The 15,004-nt window shown below is 42.0% G+C and overlaps 1 protein-coding gene across 5 annotated transcripts in view; it reads right to left on the bottom strand.

Moving 5' to 3' along the window:
- The window catches only part of LOC6615381 (syndecan), an 87,373-nt gene that overhangs the window by 12,743 nt on the left and 59,626 nt on the right, over positions 1–15,004 (bottom strand). For all 5 annotated transcript variants that reach the window (XM_032716358.1, XM_032716356.1, XM_032716359.1 and 2 more), the window contains one exon: positions 6,887–6,994. In XM_032716358.1, the coding sequence (XP_032572249.1) occupies positions 6,887–6,994 (108 nt within the window). The remainder of the gene's footprint in view (positions 1–6,886; positions 6,995–15,004) is intronic.

The raw sequence follows: 15,004 nt of genomic DNA on the forward strand, positions 1-15,004 counted from the left end.
GTCTAACGGGCATATTTTCTCACTGCAGGACATGCCAGGATCTTGCGTAAAGTTTCTGCATTTTAATTGCACGAGCAGAGAGGGGCTTCGCCAGAGGAGCTGCTGCAACCATAGCAGGCTTAATGTGCTGATGCTAGAAAAGGACTTGGAGCCGTCGAAGGAAGCAAACGAAGTGAAGCTCAAGCACAGGCACACACACATGTGCTTACTGTGCGGCTGGGTGGCATGGAACTTTGGAAACTTGACTGACTGCATCTGCTCCAACTTATTCAGCCGCGCCCACATCACCGTTGCACATCATTAAAATTTTAATGCAACTCATGGGTTTTTAGCCCCTTAGACGCGCGACAATGCTTGTGGGCGTGGCCCGAACAGTTCTTGCTCAATAAATTGCGAAAGCTTAGAAAATGGCAAGAAAAGCGACGTCGCAAAATGTGGAACGGAAACCGATAGAGGTTTTCTGAAAACGCTTGCTAAAAGTGGGCGGATGGGTTGCAAGCTGCGATCGCCTGTGCGATGAGCTGCACATAATTGTTGCCTAAGCTGATTGCTAGGGAATTTATTTAGCGAACGCTGGAATAACTTTTGCAGATGCAAGCAGAAAAAGAAATTAAATGTAGATATAAGTACATATTTAAGTCACTTCCCTAAGCTGTGGGTATCATCTTGACCTGCAGCTGGAAAAGGAGTCGAACAAGTGCTGCTGATTAGTGGCACAATCAATATGCGTGGCCATGCATGTGCAACACATGAACTACGTGCCACAGATGGCGGGGAGGACATTTTGCTGGCAATTTTGTTCTTCGCTTGGCGGGGGTTCAATTAACATGAAAACTGAAAGCTTTTACAAGCGTTTCAATTGACATAATGTTTTCCATTTAATCAAGCTCATATTGTGACACTGATTGATTGAGAGACGCCATGCAACGCCATGCAGCGACCTCTTAACCTTGCCACATGCTATGTAAACATGGCAATGGAAATAAATATTCATGGGGATGGAGTTGAATGCACCAACCACTGCAACCACATTCGAATCGAGGCAACAAAGAGGATGCAGCTGCTCGGAAATGCAATCATCGCCAGCAGCACGTAACAGCAAATGTAATTAACTTGCAAGCTGCTGTGCCACGCCCCAAAAAAATGTAAGTAAGGAAGCAGCTGGCAAGGAATTCCAATGCTGAATTATTCATGGCAGTGCCAGTTGCTTGACCCAGGCCAAGAAGGGCAAAGCGAAAAGAACATGAAGAACTCCTGTCAGGTTCAACAAACTCGCCCCACGTTGCGCCTAAAAGCATGCAACACTCAAGAGTGCGGTTACAAGTCAAATTGCCGGCAGGAAGAGAGCCGCATCCTCATCCTCATCCCCATCCCCATCCTCATCCGTTTCCCCTCCGCCGAGAGGCCTGAGAAACGACAAATGTCAGTTAAAGGAGACTCCAAGATGGCAGGCCTTCACGAGTATACGGCAAGAAAATGTCCCAGAAATCTCTGGGGATTTGCGGATAATAATTTATGTGAACAGAGTAAGCTGCGCGGTATTTCAAGCTGAAATAAATAATAAAAAAAATATATTTTGCACATCGTTATCTAAAGGAAACACAAAGAAGTTATTGGCTGACTTAAATGTGCAAGTAGAAAAAAAATCAAACCCAAAATCAAAAGCTAAAATGTGTATTTTCTGTTCTAGTAAATAAAATACATTCAAATTCTTGTTTTTTTTTTAATAATTTTAGAAAGAGCACACTGCTTTCTTTTTTGTGTACACAATACTTGATACTTTTAATTTGTTTGCCAGGCAGAGCAACGCAGACATTTCAACGTTCTTCCATCCACCAGGCAACAGTTTCTCAAACAGTTCCTGCCCAAGACGCATCCATCCATCCGTCCATCTATCCATCTCCTTCCTCTCTGTCCGTTCTAGCCGCCTCTTTTTTCGTCTGTCAGTCAGTCAGTCAGTCAGGCAGCCAGTTTTGGGTTCCAGGTCCAGTGAGAGCAACATAATTGAGGCGACCCCTCCTCCACCTGGTCTGTGTACTCAGAAAGGAGGAGCTGCTGCCGTTCACCATTCTTCGACCAGGATTTGCAATTCAAAATGCTGGCGGCCTTTTGAAGAGAGATGCCGACCAAGCCCAGCCAAGCCAACCCAATCCGGCATTCACCCTCTGCTGGTTTGCAATTTGAGTTGTGAGGTGCTTCGACTGCAGTTGTGGTGCACGAACCGGTGCTCTAATTGAAGCACATACCGTAACAATAACAATCGAAGAGAGAACTGAAGGCCTGGATATGAGGAGGTCTAATCAAATTCGGGGATAATCGCTGAAATGTATGCAGCCACATCAAGGATACTTAGGGCCAAAACCAATTTGCGCTCATTTCTGGCCGGGGACGAAATCAAATTATGGCTTAAAGCGTAGATCCATATCCCTTTGCCCCGCACATTTTTGCCCCCCCTTCCGCCAGGCCTCTCGTAATCTGAATTTAAAGCAAGTGAATTTTATGGCAGGGTTTGCAGCTACAAATTGTCGTAAAGTTAAGCGAATTTATATGCATACATAATGCATGAAGGGAGTCCTCTCTCTCAACATTCTCACATCTCGAAATACAATGCGCATAGAGTTTGAGACAAACAGAGAAACAAAATGGCGACAACGCCCCCATCATCATCATCGTCGCCATTTCCAACCCCAGCAAACAACACCCAGTATTTTCCTCACATGTCGCGTCCTCGTCTTCAACTTTGACAATGACTTTTCGCCTGCCAGCCAAATGTTATGCCACCCAGTCTCACTTTTAACACCCACCACCACCCATTTTCCCACCATATTGCCTGTTTCTGTTGCTGTCTGCTCTACGCATTTGTATGCGACGGGCAACCTTCTTTCCAGATATTCTCGATTCGGTTATTGTGGCTGCATGTGCTGGCTGGCCCGAAGTTTGCATGGCTAAGTAAATAGCAGCAAAGTAAAGTCCCTTGATTGCGCACCTAACTCATATGGGTTATTAAATATTTGGACAAGATGCTTCGAGTAATGAATTATTCAATTAAACTAAAATACAGCAGAATAACTAAACGAAGGTTGAATAATAACAAAAGAACTGCATTTAATATGAACGGATGTAGGTACAGTGCATTGAGTTTTCAATTAAGAACTTTCCGGAAACGAGCTCTTTATTAAAACGACTCCTTTGCTGATTTAGCAAGGGAATGCCGTAACAGAGTATCACATTACAGGCTAAATGCTAGCCAAATAGGCCACCTCCAGTGGCTCGTGCTTTGGGCGTTTAATTCAATAGACATTCCGGCTTGCCAGCGACAACGCAGCGTATGCGCAATAACCAACAAAACAGACAGCAGAGCAGAGATGTCTCATAAAAAGGAGCCATACAGCCATCCTGCCCCTTGGATAAGCGTTTGGCCCCATGTCCTCGGATTACTGATGCTGTGTTTGGGATGGTATTCCTGGGACTGGGACTCATTTGGTTTACTTTGGGAATTATGTTATGTGAAATAATGCAGCATCATTTGTATACTCGTATGTTGGCCGAAAGCAGCAGCACGACATTGAGTAATGAATGCAATACACAAGAGCATGTCGGTCCCTTTGTGCTGCTGCTTATCTGCTACCCCTTTCACATATCCTGTCTTAGCATTAAAAAGTAAGATTTTTCTGCATCTGCCAGATAGGAGCAAGCCATAGCCATAAACTCATTTGCGGCTGCTGGTTTGGCGCTGGCGAGCACACACAGTCTCAATAAATTTCAATGTCTATCGGCTAAGAACCCCCATTTTCTAGCAGTTGACAGCTGCGGGTGGCATGCACTATGTATTATGTGAGCTGTCACAAATAAATTCCCATGTAAGCAACTGATATTGACAGCTTGAGTACGACAACGTAGCGTTGGAAATTATATGCACGTACTTAAGCACAGGCATCTGGGTTGGCGGTGAACGGAGTCCTGGTCCCAGGATACAGGATAATGGGCAGCATATTTCGCACCACCCAGCAACATCATCGAAATGGCGAAGTGGGTGTGCCAGGTTTAGCTGTTTACACAACACATTCTGTGGCACACTTTTTCGAGCTGCAGACCCCTTCTCTTGCATTATTCCATTCTAGCCATGTCAATCGATGTTAATTTATTGTCAATGCGCATTTCTCTGTCCGTCTCCCTCGCTCCGCAACTCTATGCACCACGCATACCGATGCAGGGGATTACCCGTTTGACTGTGTGTGTGTGTGTGTGTGTGCGTATGTGTGTGTTATGCAAAAAGGCTTTTCCTCTTGGCCATCCACAAAAACACGTGCGCCATGTGCACGTTATTAATCAACAAGGACTAGGAAAATGCATCGAGAATGCTCGGTATGTGTGTGACTTTGTGTTGGTACACTGAGAACAAGTGTTGGGAAATGGATGTTAGCTTTGCATAACTTTGGCATAGTAGTAAGCCTTCAACTGCAAGCGAAAGAAGCTCTCCTTTGATCGCATCGTTTAATTTAAGACTATGTAGAGGTATTTCATAAGTAGCCCCTCATTTCTCTCAGTGCCTTGTGTGTGTGCTCAGTGGTGCTAAGCTGCTGGCTGCGTGCATCGCTTGCAGCTTATTACATACGACCAAACACCACAAACTGAAAACATTACATATGCATGCATAGTTTTTCACATGTATGTACGCCTCCCAAAAGTGCACAACAAAAGTTCATTATCTTGTTGACACGTCCTGCAATAATTGGTTTAAACAGGCGCTTAGCCCGATTGGCTTTAAATATTAAAGATTCGCCCAATCGCAATTGCCGAGCGATGGGTATCTCATTAATCTCGTGCAGCGTTGATTAACACGGTGCCGGGCAGAATGACATATTAGTACTGTGACTGAATAATCTGCGAATCTATCATAATTCAGAGGCAGCAGAGAGAAACCATTAATAACCGAATAATGAATCCCCAAGGAGGCATGACTCTACAGCGGAAAGGGAGCCAACCATGAGAATCCATCAAGTCACGGCACTGGCCTAATCACTTTAAAGAGCCAGCTGTAGTAGTAGTTGGCCCAAAAGATCAACAGAGCGCATAATAAATTGCATTTGGTTTCCTTTTATCTGCCAGCTTTTTTTTTGCGAGCAGAGATAGAATTAAGAGCTTTGAAAAAAAGGAGCAGCCAGCACATGGGAGACGTTTTTACGTTTGTCAGTTGCATAAAACATAAAAATGCCAACACATTCGGACGGACATGAGCCATGATGGCACATGCCAAGAGCAGGCAGCATCCAAAAGGCTACAGGCTACAGGCTGCAGGATTCAGGATCCAGGACCACCGCAGCGGAAATGGTGCAAAAAGCGAAACGGGAACGGTTGTCGGAACGGAGGACGGGGCTTGGGGGAAATTAGAAAAAGCCAGGGTGCGAAGAATATGGAGAAGCTAAAAAAAAGGGCCAGAGGAATGCACACAATCAAAGGACGAACACTGGAATACCCTAACTTATACTATAATTAGGAAGAACCAATGAATTATTATTTCCCTAAATTTATAGATAATAAATAAACTTGATATAAACCAATGTATTGCAAATTTTGTAAATAGGAAACAAGTCAATTAAAAACAAACATAACAATGCTTTTTTGTCAGGATAGAAAAACGGAATCCGCTTGCCAGATTTTTTACATATTTTCGGACAAAGCTGACTGAAATCCCGGCTAAATGTCCAGCAACATCTTTTTTTTTTTTTTGCTGTTCCACTTCGTTGCCATGCAACATTAATGTCAAAGTCAATAGCTTTCGAGGGATTGTTGATCTAGTCACAGTTACTCGAAAAAGTACGCAACGTGGCCCGAATGTAGGAATTCGCTGATTGAATTCCGCGAAAAAGTTTCTCTCAATTTTCTATTTATGTTGGTCCTTGGCTCTCCCCTTTTTCAGCCGTCAAAAGAGCACAAAATGTTTAATTAAATTCACGCGGCAATAGGAGGGAAATCGGAAACCAGCACGGGCCAAGGGAAAAATAAACGAAAAAGCCAAAGTATTTAATTAAACTTTTTCTATTTTTACTCGCACGAGCTAACCCCCCTTTTTTCCTTTTTTTTTTTTTTTTTGCCGCAGCAATGTCAGCCACGCATTTTAATTAGGCTTTTTGTGTTGCAAAGTACCAAAGTATGAGTGAGCGGAAGTCGGCGCATGTGTTGTAAAAGGGATCACAAGTGAGGGCCAACAATTGACGCTTCTGGGCGGAACAAGCGCACTGCTGTCGAAAAACTTTTTAACAAATGTCGCTCACATGCCAAATGTACACACACACACACATTCACGCTATCCATTCACACAGAGACACACCACACACACACACACACTATTAGCACAAAAAAGGTGTTGAACATTAACATTTCAGGCGCATAAACAAATGAGTTTTTCCAACATCAAGTTTTGATTATGTAACAGTATATTCAACCCCGTTTTTGCATACTGATGTTTTGCAAACAAATAAAGGCTATTTAAATGCATCGTTTTACAATGCAGGTATGTTAGTGGAATTTCTGATAACACTTTTGCGGTTAAACCGGTTTATTAAATTGAATAGGTTTCAAGGGATCGAAAGAGTTATTTGCGGCTGGGCTTTCACGCCCAAAAAAATATACATTCGTTTGGAAATATAACAAGGAATCAGCGAAATTTAAAGCTGAAAAAACTGTTAAGTAAAATGGGTGCACTCGTTGTGATGGAAATAAAATACCAATATTTACGTTAACTCTGCAAAGTGAAAGAGTGCAGACGCTTCTGATATGCAAATGGCTAAAAGAAAACCCAGCTGCAGCGACTCTTCGCCACCGATAAATTTACTAAATTAACAGGGCAAACTTTTGGGGCATGACTAAAATTTAACTAATTTACCCCGCCGCGTCCGCCGGATCCCTCGATGCTATCATCGTCGATATAGATTTCATCATGGGGCCGAGAAGCTGCTGCTGATGGCGCTGCCGCCGATGGTTTCACCGATTTCTGCAAATAAAGAACATTTATGAGTGAGATGAAAGTTTTTGTGGCAAACCATATTATTAAGCATCGTGTGGGGACAATGGGAAACTTTTTTAATTTTGCCAGGACATCATGGAACTTATTTCTTGACTTTCGTTGAAATGGAAATATTTTCATTTCATTAATTAGAGCGCGAGCGAGCAGACAGCCGAAACTTTTGAAAAGTTCGAGTCACAGCCACCAAAAAGAAAAATGATGAGAAGGGAGTTTAATGAATTGCATTTATATTGCCATCAGTAAAATCCCATGACCGCAACAATTCGCGATCCTTCCACACAGCTCATGCCGCATGAAACAATTAATTAAGAACAATGCTTTAAGTATTTTTCGGTCCGCGTTAAATGCATTTTTAATGATGCACTGGAAAATCAATGAGAAATGTAAATTGTCTGTGGTCAGGGGTCAGCTCCCCCCGCCCGATGAGCTAAAAGGGACATGGAAAAACCAGGCAAGTCGCCCAGCTTCTGAGGCTTTTTCGGTTCCAGTCGGACATTGCATAATTAATGGAGCACCACGGAGTCCACATCCACATCCACTTGCCCATCCGGTCCTAGGAGCTGTCCGCATTTTATGACCAAACATAAAAAGCAGAAGCAGCAGCAGAAGAACTGAGGGATTGGATGGCGGTGGGTCGGGTTGCCTGACCATGTCCCGAGTTGCCTCATTAAGCCAGGGGAAAATCGGACGACTCTTCTCATTTTTATGCCCCCTTAAATGCGAATTGATGAAGACTTTACGAGCAACTGAAAAACACCAATGGTTTTCCGTTTCTATAGCTTTCAGCTCAATTCAATGGTGTATGTATGTACATAAAACGAATTTCATTCAAGTTTACTTTGTGCGGAAATTTCGCACCATTTCATTAATGATTTATTTGATATTTATTTACTTCATTACCAATGTATACATATACCATTTATACTTATTTTATTCAACCAAAGTCTGCATTTGGCTGATATTCATAGGATATTTTCATAGAAACACATGAAATTGGATCATTCGACTTTGTGCAGCCAAAGCAAGAAAAGTGTATAAATCTGTGCCAAGTTTCTGATCCACAAAATCTTAATGCTTTTTCTCATTTATTTCTCTATTCTTCCTCCACAAGCCAAGCGAGTCATAAAGTTTGGCATAACATTTTCATTTTGCTGCACTTTTTCGCTGGCCAAACTGCGAAGCGAATTAAGTTATCTTTGTCGGAGGCGTTTGCTGTTTTTTGCAGATTAGCAACAGAAAAGCAGAGCAGCAGAACCTGAATGCGCCAACTTGCCAAGTCAAAGTTGTCAGGAGGAGAGTTCAGTTCGCCGAGCGTTTAAGAAGCTGCTGGCATTCAGTTTTTGGCGGGTTGTCAAGCCAGCCAGGGGCTGTCATTCATTCGGGTTGTGGCTGTATTGCGGCTGGAGCTGCTCTTCTCTTAACAATTTAGCTGGCAAGCAAGCCAGCCATAGGTGTGAATAACCGCTGCAGATAAACTCGAAAGTTTTCACCAAGCCAGCTGGGAAATGGGAAATAAGAAGGAACAGTTTCTCATTCAGCTTTTCCGCCTTACGAGCGGCTATTTATAGCGTCTTCCGAGGCTTGTGGCTTTGGGCCTGGAGTGGGATGGAGGGCATCCTCCTCCTCCTTCTTCACTTTTCGTCGGAAGTCAGTCTTCCACTCTTGATAGATTTGCTTGTTTTCGGCCGTGCCTTTTTTGCTTATCTTTCTCACTGTTGTCATAATTGAAAATTCCACTCTTGGCAGTCGACAGAAAGTTTTCCTGCTTCTCTCGTACATAAAACGATTTTCCGGCTGGGAAACGTGCAAAATATTCCATGGGGAAATGTTTTGCCAGCTACAGTTTTTACATTACTTTATCTCTTTATTTTCTGGACAAACGTTTCATAGTTTATTTTCCCTTGGCACGCCTGGCTCGTTTCATATTTTAAAATGGCAACAATTTGCCAAAAACGTTAAATTGAATTGCAGCGGGCCAAATCCTCTCACCTTTTTTTTTTTTTTGTGACAAATGGTGGCATTCAAAATAGTTGTGCTCCTTTTCGGGATGATGAAAAAAAGAGGCCAAGCACCGGCCATAAATCAATATACATATACGTACATATATACAATTTTATGTATATGTATATATTGACAGTTTGTTCGCCTGAATGCGCGTTGTTATCGGGGGAATAAAAAACCAAACCATTTTATTTTTATGACAAAGAAAAATATATATTTTTTGGGTTTTGCATCTGTCAATATTTATCGCTTGCAAATATTTTCACTGTGGGAAAATCTATAAAATACGCACATAAATATTTTAATGCTATTGAATTGCGCAACTTTCCTGGCACTTAATGCCCTTTTGTCCGCTCCGACAGATTCAAATAACTATTCACAGTCGACTGATCGGGAAAGCTGGAAAAAAAACACACTTTTCAAATTGCTCAAACGAGGGTAATACTTAGTGCGGAACAGTGGACAGATGAAAAGCGATAAAGGGCGGATCTACCGCTGATTCAATTGTGGCAGGCTCATTTAATGTGTCAATTGCATTACGCAAAAACTCTACGCTTCAACAGTTGCAATGCGCGAAAAGCAGTGGAAATGGTTGGCTCTTAATGCGAGAAATGAAAACGACTTCAACTGACAGCCAATGACAGATGCTAAAGTGCGCAACGAAGCGTCAGCAGAGGCAAGCTGACAGCCCGGGTTTTATATTGGCCGGCCCCGAAAAGTAGGCAATACAATTCGATCAATGCCAGAACAAGTATACGCAGCGTGGTACCCGCACAGTAAGTCAGCAAAGGGCAGGTCAGCAACGAACAAACAAACAACCAACCACCCACACGAAACATATTCCAGTTGTCTGCGCTGTCATTATGTTGATGACATGGCAGCCATTTCTTGGCTCCTTGCTGAGTTCACCATCCTTTCCAGTTCCATCTGCTCCTGCCAAGTTGCGTATATTCGGTTGGCACCCCGGAAAACCAAAGCGAACACCCAACCAATGCCAAACCAATGACTGCCAAGGCATTTACGCAATTCCGGTTAATACCCTGGCGGGGATATGGAATAGATGGCTTTTTCCTGGAAATTTGTTATGCCACTCAGCAATCTTGGAATTTTTCAACATCAATTCTAATATTTTCTTTATATTATAGGGTAAATGAGTGTATATGTGCGAACTTAATGAAGTATACATTCCTTGTTAACTTTCAATTAAAGGGTATTAAAAGTGTCATTATTCTTTAGTACAGTTTCGTTTGTTTTCCTGTCTTTTGGCTCCGAATGTAAATAAACCAAATGCGTTGAGGCTTAGGTGAATTGAACATTTTCATTTCGTTTCCTGCCATTTCTCTCGCCTTTCCCGTGCGTGCCCTTTGTCCATCGAGGTGTCAAGAAGGTAAATATGAAGGCCCTCGTCCAAAAGAGCGAATAAAAGCAAATCAAAACTTATTATGCGAAACACACACACACATTTAGAAGCGGGGCGATGCTGTGAGATTGTATTTTATTGCCCGACATATGAGTGTGTGTGTATCTTAGGGGAAAACTTTTATGTTTATAGTAGTCGTAAAAAAGGAAACTTGACTTTCCCCATTTGTTGCTGCCTAAAACCTAATTGAACAGCAAAATTATTGGCCATCCTTGGGGGCAAATAACAAAAATTCAACTGGGCCTAAAATAGCCAAAACAACAATGCCAATTCGCTAGCCCTACACAGCCCTGCGCATTAAATTTTCATTTGGCCTGGCCAAATATTTAAATTATGCACCATAAACATTTGTTTCACATGCAAAATAACAAAAAGCTCGACACAATGCAATTAGTCTAAAACCTGACAGTTGGGGAATTTGCAAATTTTTTTTTGTGCTCTACCAGTTCTGGAAAGAACGCACTCGAATGTAAATAGGGCTAAAAGGTCTTCAGAGAAAAACGTTTACAATCATTAAGTGATATTAAATTAGTTTCAACAAAATGAAATATTTGAAAAATGGCACATAGAATGTAAAACTGTATATTTAACATATCTTTAAAGTTTTTGAGAAATGCGCACTTAAGTCTTAAAAATATTACAAATCAGTATAATAAAAACTAATTCTCGACAACAATTTCTCTCTGTGTTTTGTGTGCTTGTAGTTGTATTTGCCGAGTGACTTGACATAAAGCCAATGGCGGAAATTGCAAACCCCCCACTCACAAACTGACACAATTCTGCGATTCTGGCTCTGAGCCTGAATCCTGAATGCTGTCAGACAGTCATGCAAAATCGTGGCGCTCAAAAGTGTGCCACAAGCACTGAAAAGCAGTCAGACTGCGAATTGTTATAACACTGACCTACAGAGGGCACGAACAGGTAAATCCAACATTTTCCCACCACCCATTCGAATCGATGGTGTCAGCGTTAGTGAGAAAGCGGATTTTCCCATGGTTCTTTAAAACAACAAGTATACGCACCCTTGCCGCCCAGGGGATGTCCTTAGCGTTGGCAAAAAGCAACAGTAACGCAAGCGTTTTAGCACAGCACAATTGTCACCATGGGAGGGAGACGGCCAGAGACGTAGATTACGAAGGAGCGAGCCAATGTGCTCGCTCGTGCCAAAATAACCAACCGAACACTTCACCAGAAAGTTTCAAACTGACACCAAAACAAGCTGGAAACCTCAAATTAAATGTTGTGATGAAACTCTCACTCACACCAGCGCAAGAAGGACCTTTGGTCCATCGTTTTCAGATTGAGTTTCGGAGGCTGGCACTGTTCACTGCGCATGTGGAGCTTTTCTGCTCTGGAAGTTTTGGTTTCTGAACTTAAAGCTCTGACCGGAAATGAAAAATATAAGCTTTGATTGAGAGTTACAAACTTTTGCTGTGGAAACAAATTTGTTTAGCAATCTCCTAAATAAGCACAAATTATATGAATCTTATATATTAAAGCATAACTTGACAAACTCGATTAATCAAAGATGTAGCGTTGAAAGCCAAAACTGAAATTCAAAACATTTTATTTAGCTTTGAGTGTTCTAAAAGAACATAACTACAAAACTTTCAAAAGATGTTAAAGTTACATTCTGTTAACATGTACAAAGTGCTTAATATATCACAGGGTCAAAAGTTCACTTAAGCTCTAACGAGCTTTAGTCAGGCTTCAAAACCAAGCTGCTATAAACTTGTAAGTTAAAGCTGGTCAGCGATGTTCACCCCATCCAAAGCTAAAATCTGGCATATATTCACCATTAAAATGTCCTTCAAAAGCTTTCACCAAAACTCCGCCAGATGTCGCTGTTGTATGCCGTTCAAATCGGTGAACAGAAATGATGGCAAGCAATTACCGAGGCATTCTACCAAAACTAACTAACGAGTCTGCAACTTGACAAGTAACAAGGGCCGCAGAGAAGCGAGACTTTAAAAATGAAGAAAAATTAACATGGCTAAAACGGTAGCAACTGGGCTCAGGGCACAGAAACGGCAAAAGCAAAAGCAAAAGAGCTACAGCAAAGTTGTCCTGGACTCATTTCCGTTGATTCAGGCGCTGTGGCACCGAGCGCATAATGAATTACAAGTGTCCATCTTCATAAAAACAGCCAGCAGCGGAAGGTGCTGTCAAAAAGGACATGCCCAGGACGATCTAGCCACACTTTTTCCTATTAGTTTCGTTTAATTTGGCCATAAATTATGCTTTTTGTTGGCTGTTCTTTTACGGCATGCTCTCCTTGGTCACCTCCCTAATACTTTTTAATGATTGCGTGAACGAATTTAAGATCCTCCGACTTTGTGGGCCTTGAATTTCGAAAAACTTTCCTAGCTGCACGCCTGGCAATATATCATTTATGATTGTCAAAGGCGTCAGAGCGTGAACTTCTGGCGTAGTACATTATTGAAAAATAACAAAGAGAGGGAAGTTGCCTTGGCGCACGGACCCAGCTTAAATTCAAGCCAATTAAATGGGACGCAGAAAATCAGGCAAACCGCAAAAGGTACCGCGAAAAGCAGCTAAGACAACAATTTCAGGTGCCCTCGCACATTCCTGGAGCCGAGCGCTACGCGGCTTTCCTTAGCTAATTTGGTATACAAGGGACCAACATAATTTGCAGCCTGACAAATTTGTTGCCTCTTATTCTAAGTGGTCAGCGAAGAAGAGCCGGCTGAAAATGAATAGTAATAAAAATAAATTACTCTGCCTAATTACACAAGGAGAAACCAGAGACAGAACTCACACGAGTGTGCCAAAAACTTGTCCACTAGAAAATAGGGTCCAAGAGAAACAGACGCCATTTCTACAGCTCCAACGCCGCCAAAAAAACGCAATATATATGGCCCACAGTGCATTTGACTGGAGCTGCGAGCTGTCTCGACACCATAAATCAATTTTAATTGCTCTGAAAATGTGCAAAGTGCGAAAAATTGAACAAACAAAAAAATCGTGGCGAAAATCAACGGGATGGCAGGCGGCAGGATTTCGCAGGAAACCGCAGACGGACAGTTTATCAATAGCCAAATGAAGGCCACTGACACACAGGAGCCACTCAACCAGTTAACTCATATTCACAGCCAATGATGATGAGTCAATGACAAACAAGGCAAAATTAATGAGCTCCCAAAATTCAATTGCCGAATTCCAAATGACAAGCCCCCCGCCATCTTTCTGCAATTCCCATCGTGTGCCATCCAACCAACGTCAGCTTAAATTCAATCAACGCGAGTTTTCATAAATTATGCAATTAACAATGATTTAGAGAGAGATCCAGCACAGCGTCAGCAAAACTAATTTGTAAATGGCAGTGGGAATGCGGTTCAGACAGAAACTCATACATTTTTCAACCACCTGATAAATGGACCATGCAAAGGATATATATTTTAGCCATAGATTGTTGCAGAACTTCGCAAATTACTGTGGTTTACAAACCATTGAGCTGCATGCAAACATCTTTTTTTAGTTACCAAAAAGCATATATATTTGTTTTCCATTTTAGCTACCGCAAAAAATGCGTAACCAACTTATCCGTTACAAACAATTTGTGTGATTTTTCAATTATCATTCTTGACAACCTTGCAAATGAGTACAGTTACCAATTGAAGTTATTCCTTTTTATCATTTATCATATTTTCCGCAATCCGCCTGATTTTTTTTCTCCCATTTTTGTTTTACTTTCCAATCGAAGGACGTTAATTTGACGCAAATGAAAATCAATTAAAGTGTCGCATTACAGCAAATTGCTGGTTCAGTACACAGGTCAAAGGTCGTCTGGCTGTTATTACACCTTTCATTATGGACAGGACATTTAATTGGACCTGTGTTATGATAACATGAGCAAAGCGCAGAAAAAAAAAATTGACGAAACGTGTATATAAATATATGAAAAACAAACAATTTACATAACAAAAATCCAATTAAACTATAATAACTTGTTTAATTAAATTTGTGCGGTATATCAAAGTTGAATGCCGAAAGGGTCACCGACTTCGCTCGCATCGAAATGCGTTTTAATTGATTTTATTATAGCCCTTTCCCACCAACACATTTGCAAACCAGCTATCGGGAGTCATCATAAATTAGATGGAGATAGAACAGCTAGGAATTTTCGCTGAATTTCGACCGCAGTGCGTTGGAAAATATATATATATTTTCACGGCAAAATATGCGAAAATGCCACGCCCACCACGTTCGCCGCCCACTTTGCGTGTTCTTGGTTACATTTCAGTGCCCGTTTCGGACGTTTAACGCTTTCGCTAAAATAAAGCGAGGCAGCGCGGTGCGCCTGGTTGGCATAGAATGCACTTTTTAATTAAGTTAAGCGCTTGCGTTGAGCTCAGCTCGAGTTCATTATGCGTGAGGGTGTGTGCGAATGCCGGGCCGCCCTTTTTCCGAGTGCCATGCAGCACTCGGCGGCACGCCCACAGCGGATAACATGCGTCCAGCTTATTAGTGGATGCAATGGCGTCCAATTCGCGTCCGCGTGCTGCTTCTAATGCGAATTTATGACCCACAAGGCC

Source organism: Drosophila sechellia, chromosome 2R (assembly GCF_004382195.2).
Source record: "Drosophila sechellia strain sech25 chromosome 2R, ASM438219v1, whole genome shotgun sequence".
NCBI lineage: Eukaryota > Metazoa > Arthropoda > Insecta > Diptera > Drosophilidae > Drosophila > Drosophila sechellia.